The sequence below is a fragment of the Galeopterus variegatus genome, unplaced genomic scaffold (assembly GCF_000696425.1).
Source record: "Galeopterus variegatus unplaced genomic scaffold, G_variegatus-3.0.2 Scaffold36, whole genome shotgun sequence".
In the NCBI taxonomy this organism is placed as follows: domain Eukaryota; kingdom Metazoa; phylum Chordata; class Mammalia; order Dermoptera; family Cynocephalidae; genus Galeopterus; species Galeopterus variegatus.
The window spans coordinates 33,885-40,066 of NW_007726147.1; the positions used below are offsets into that span (position 1 = coordinate 33,885).

The 6,182-nt window shown below is 42.8% G+C and overlaps 1 protein-coding gene across 2 annotated transcripts in view; it reads left to right on the plus strand.

Moving 5' to 3' along the window:
* ASB7 (ankyrin repeat and SOCS box containing 7) overlaps nt 1–6,182 on the plus strand; it is a 43,087-nt gene that overhangs the window by 27,335 nt on the left and 9,570 nt on the right. For both annotated transcript variants that reach the window (XM_008570985.1, XM_008570993.1), the window contains one exon: nt 510–1,115. In XM_008570985.1, coding sequence (XP_008569207.1) covers nt 510–1,115 — 606 coding nt within the window. The remainder of the gene's footprint in view (nt 1–509; nt 1,116–6,182) is intronic.

Here is a 6,182-nt window from a genome sequence, read left to right on the forward strand (position 1 = left end):
AAAAAAATTGTTTTTTAACCTAATACATCCTAAAACAACACAGTCTGCCAGACCATAGTACATCCGTAATTTAGAGCAGCAGATGTTGCTACACATGCTTCTTTTTAAGACCAAGAAGAAGCACAAGAGAAAATAAAACAAAAAGTTCAAAACAGAAGAGAAACACGAAACAATACAGAGATGAGGGAGTTGGATAGCCAAAGGCAGTCGGTTAAATTAGCAAAGAAAGGGGATGTGGCGATCTGAACTCTTGTGTTTTTTATATGTATCTTCTTAAACACTTTGTAAGTCTTTCTCCTTACGTTAATCCAGATGTGATAACTTTCTACTAAATTTATTTTCTGTTAAAACTAGACTTCAATTAAACGGAGTGAAAAGTATTTGAGGTTCATTATAACATTTGATCCTCATACAAAATGTGAGGACCATCTAAAATGTGCTGCACTGTGGTAGAGTTCGTTGTTTTGTCTTAGAGTCTGCTAATGTTGTCATTTTGGTTTTAACTCTAGCTGATCCCACAGTTAAGGACTTAATCGGAGGCTTCACTGCTCTTCATTACGCAGCCATGCATGGCCGGGCTTGGATTGCACGTTTGATGTTAGAATCAGAATACAGGAGCGACATTATTAATGCAAAAAGCAGTGATGGCTGGACTCCCCTACATGTGGCTGCTCACTACGGTAGGGACTCATTTGTCCGACTCCTCCTGGAGTTCAAGGCCGAGGTCGACCCGCTCAGTGATAAAGGTACCACGCCGCTTCAGCTCGCCATTATCCGAGAGAGGTCAAGCTGTGTGAAAATCCTCCTGGATCACAACGCCAACATTGACATCCAGAACGGCTTCCTGTTGCGATACGCTGTGATCAAAAGCAATCACTCTTATTGCCGAATGTTCCTTCAGAGAGGGGCAGACACAAACTTGGGTCGCTTAGAAGACGGACAGACTCCTTTACACTTGTCTGCCCTTAGGGACGATGTGCTTTGTGCACGGATGTTGTACAATTACGGAGCAGACACGAACACAAGGAACTATGAAGGACAGACCCCACTGGCTGTTTCAATAAGTATTTCTGGAAGTAGTCGACCATGTTTGGATTTCTTACAAGAAGTCACAAGTATGTAATATAGTTATTACTATTACTGCATCTTGTTTAAAAAATGTGCATCTTCTGAGGAGCTTAAGGTGCTTCTATAACTTAAAATGACTAGACATTAATCATTCCTATAAGCCTGGCTTGGTAAGTAATGCCTCATTCATCCACAAAGAAAAAAAAAAATTCTCTATCACAAGATTTTATAAAAATTCAGTTGTTACTAATAGTATTAGAAGTAGACAGTAAGGGAGAGAGAAGATATGAAGAAAGGACAGAGAGAGCAGAATTTTTAGAATTAACAAAAATCCATTTTAGAACAAGGCAATTCCTCCTGGTCATAAGGATAGTCCTTCCAGGATTCCGTGGACTTCAGATTGAAGAATTAGGAGGAGTATCTTAGGGTTTAGATTCCTTAGCTGTGGAAATATCCTAGAATTTGTGCTTTATTGCTCAGTTGCTGTTCACATTTTAATTATGGCTTTTCTGCTTCATGTGAACCCACATGAGATGGAACAGTGGCGTTATTTATTTAGGTATCCTAATAATGCAGGTTAAGGATGCTAGAAACTGTTGTAAGAAAATATTTGTTAGCAGTGGGAAATTTGGCACCACTGTCTCTGGGCTGCATGGCTTCCATTGCATTTGACCTGTTTTTGTGGGGGCACTTTTTTTTTTAAAGCCCAGGAGTGTCTGACCCACCTTGCTGGTCTCTCTCTCTGTGTGTTGTTCGATATGGTAGCCACGGCGCCATGTGGCTCTTTGAGCACTTGTTATGTGGCTAATGCCACTGAGGAACTGAATTTTTCATTTAATTTTATTTCATTGTAATTTATTTAAATTTAAATGGCCACAAGTGCCTAGTGGCTCCCGTATTGGTCAGCACAGATCTGCCTGCCTTGGCAAAGGTGTTTTGGGCTGTCCGGTAAGCATCCTTTGCAGAAAGCTTGTGGAGTATGCAGAAGTGGCCAAAGCCGGGAGATGCACATGTGGTGCTGAAGCTGCTAGTTGCCTTGTATCTTTTTGTTGATGTTGTTGTTTGTTCTTTTAACTTTTACACTATAGACTTGGTTAAATTAGTGTGGCTGCCCTCAGCAAGGCATGTTACATACTCACATAAGTGCCTCAGCCCCTTTTGTTCTGTATTTTGCTCTGTATTTGGTTAATAGCATAGACTAGAGCTAGTCTGCAAGAGTTTGAGCCCTAACTCTGTCATGCATTAGCTGTGACCTTTGGGCAGGTTACCTAACCACTCTGTGCCTCAGTGTCCTCATCTTAAAATTGGGATAATAATATTTCTCTTATAGGCTTGTTATGAGGATTAAGTGAGTTAATATTTATAATACACTTAGAACAGTGCCTGGCACATGGCAAGTGCTATGTAAGTGTTTTTCAGAATAAAATATGTAACTAATAAAGTGGATGAGCAGCAAGGACTGGCTTGCTACCAACAGAATGAATCCATTAGATTCTTATTCTCCCCAACCTCCCTGTAGACTAAGGAGCAGAGTCTGCACGAGGAGACACACAGCCAGGTGGCTAGGAGCAGCTGTTGGGCATGACAAGCACGTAGGCAGCCCCCTATGTCCCTGAGCCCTCAGAGCTGCCGTTCCACCACAGCAGTGCTGCTGGACAGCAAGAATGCGGACTTAAAGAAAAGAGTCCCATGTACCTTCAGATTAGGAACAGATAGAAACATCGACAAGGACTGCCTCTGTCTGTGTTTGAGTTCTCCTGCATACACAGAGCAGAGCAGTGCACCTAGTAGGTCCTCAGTAGATGTTGGTTGGCTGGCTGACTGCATTCGAAAAGGGGTGAGGACTGAATAAACTTGGAGTGCTTTCCAGAAATGCTGGGCCAACTTTCTTTTTAAGGCTAGAGTTATCCTTTGCCTTCAGGTGCCTCAATGTAATTCATTACTTCTTGGCTCTCTAGTGGTGGTTCCTGCCAAAGATAAAGTTGCTGCTTCACCTGGGCATTCTTTGGCTCCAGTAGATTTTCTTTTCCTAGTGAATGATACAAGAGTACTTCAAAAAGTTCGTGGAAAAATAGAATTAAAAGATAATATGAATCTTTCCAAGAACTTTTTGAAGTGCACTCATGTGTGCTAGAAGGAGAAGCTGTAGCTGATACTCTTTGGAGCTCTCTACTGAGCCCTCTCTCATGGAAACCAGAGAGGAAGAAGGTCAGGTAGTGCAGGGAGCACAGTCAAATCTGCCTGCCCCTTCTGGCTTCTCACGCTGCTGTCACTGAGCTCTTGGTCTACACTCTCAGAACTTGGACTCACTGGGTGCAAGGACAGCAGAGGTGCCACTTGGTGGTCTTTAGTCAGGGCCATCTGACTGCTGGTTGCACCGTTTTCATGGAGCAGATTAAATTGGAAGAGACCCAAAAAATCATAATCCTGGAATTTGAAAACTACTCTAGCTTTTTCAAAAAATTGCTGTAAAAGCTCTGTTATATACTGCCTAAAGACAGAGCAGATTGAGTGGCTTAGTAGTAAAGTTGCATCTTCCAGTGCCTTTTTGATAATGAATGGAGGGAGAAGCCATGAAGAGCTACTGTTACTGTTCACCTACAGCCAGACCAGCATTCAGACTTCCGGAAACCTCCTCCTTCTAGAATGGCTGGAGCTCAGTGTGGCCTCCTGCAGAAAGTGAGTCAAGTGAAGAAGCAGCTTCTTTGCGCCCAGAAACAATAAACAGCTGAGAAGAGCTGAAGAGCCCACCTGAGTGAAGAGGATTGCCTTGCAGAAGGAAAGGTGTTTCTTCATAAGCTGGCAGTGCTTATGAGAAGCTAGTTTTTGGATTTTTTTACATTGTTTTCTACTTGAAAGCTGAAGAATGGAACAAATAAACTAAAGGGACAACAAAGAGAACAATGAAGGTGTGACCAGTGAAGAGTAGAAACGCTAGTGAGGACAGACCACAGGGGACATTTTGATGGCGGTCCATTGAGGGTGAGGCTCCCAGGGTCAGGGGGCAAACAGTGCCTTGCACCAGGGCCAAGGCTAGGGTGAGGCAAGCGAGGTGCGAGGGCACAACATTCAGGAGGTGCTTACGCTCGGGGTCATGCAAGTGCACACAGTGAAAGTTGAACAAATTGTGTGTAATTGCGTGGTTTGCACAAACACTGTTCTGGAGCTGAGGATCATGGAAGGTAACATGTGGCATGGGTTAAAATTCCTAGCCAAAGGTAAAGAGCAGAAGGTTGTAGGAATGTTTGCCCAGTTCAAAAGAGAAACTTAATATGTATGCACAAGAAAAGGGAAAGCACAAGAAAATGTTGTTAAAGAGTACAATCTTATAACTTTGCAAAAAGACTATTTCATAAATAAAGCTTCACCTAAGGATAGGATTAAATAGTAATAGAACCCACCAAAGGAACTGGATTGTAATTTAGTGACTTTTTTTCTTATCATATCTTGCCTCACAATGTAAACTCCTCTAGTCAAAGTATAGACCAACGAGTTATTCAAAATATGAAATCTTTTAAGAAAGAAAGACAAGATTTCTATGAGAAACCTGAACCTTAGGCAGTAACTAGCAAAACCTTTTAATCTTATACTTAAAAAAAAGATGAGATTTTAATGATCTGCATTCTGGAATTTTGTTGAAAGAGAAGTAGGAAAGAACTTACAGTTTGGGGGTAAAGCCCACCTTGGAGTGCTCAAGCACAAATTATAGACATGGTAAGGTAGGGTCTGCACTTCACCCAGCCACTCTGCAGGTGGAAGAGAAGGGCTGAAGAGCACTGGTGCCTGCGGTTCCTTGTACAAATGGTGTGAAAATTGGAGGAAAGTTTTTCATAATGCAGACCAGTCAGAGTTGAGATGGTTCCCCACTAGGGAATGCCACTTGACAGGAGGCACTTTCCATGTTTGATTGGCTAGATTATTTGCTGAAAAGGTGCTATGTTGTGCTACCTGCCCAGGAAATCCTTTCATTGTAATGCTTTACCCTTTCTGTAAAAGAGGGAAATGTTCAAAAGGCAAAGTGGACTCAGACTTGGTGAGCAGACAAGGTCCAGGGCTTTGCAGGCATCAGCTTGTCACCCCTTCCTCCCTGTGGCCAGTGACATCCACATGTGTATTGTGTTTGGGAACTTTGCCTCCACAGAGCAGCTGCTCCTTTGTTAAGGCATTTGATAGTCAAGATTTTACTCTTACCATCATAATTTCATTGGTTTAAAATTAATAATCATAGTTATTTAAGTTCCCTGGCCAGTAATTCAACATCTGTGTCATATCTAAGTCTGGTTCTGATGTTTGCTTTGTCTCTGCAGACTTTTTTTCCTTGCCTTTTAATTTTTGTAATTTTTTATTGAGGCTAGACATGATATATAGGGTAATAGGAACTGAGGTAAATAAGACTTTACTATGAGGTTTTACATTAATCTGGCTGGAAATTGGGTTGTGTGTCATGTTTGCTGGAGCTGCAGGTGCCAGGGGGCTCAAATTCCTCCAGTGTCCTTGTTTTTGTCTCCCCTTTTGACTCTGGGCTTCCTTAAGTACTCCTCCTCAGAGAATGTGCATCTCTTAGCTCTTCCCACTGTAATCGCTGGTGTTACATCACAGCCCTGCTGATGTGGTTGTAGGGTGTTGGGGAGGGCCAGTGGTCTATAATCTTCTAAGTCTCAGCCTTTTTAGTGGGTCTGTGTCCCTGGGCCGCGACCTTCATCAGTGTTTCCTCTTGTATAGTCTTTTCCAACCCCGTGAAGTGAGACAGGAAGGCTAGAAGGGGGCTGGAGCCAGAGAAATGTCCATTCCCCAGATTGGATAAGACTCTGGTGAAGTCTTTTCCTTTGGAGAGCAAAGAAAACTTCTTTTCATCATGGAGAAGGTTCTGGGTTCATTTCACTATGGTTAGTTACTCTTACCCTCCCCACCCAGAGCCATGGGATGGGGAGGTCTTTATTGGCTCTTCACTTTGAGGACCCAGTGGGGTTTCTGGAAGTAAAACAAATGGGCGGTGGCTTCCTGAGACTGGCTCTCACTCTCAGGCCGGTCTAAACACAGCTTCTGGCGATGTGTCAAAATTACCATTTAAGTGTTTCTACCAGTTTATGGCCCCAGTGGCTTTTGCCCCAGCA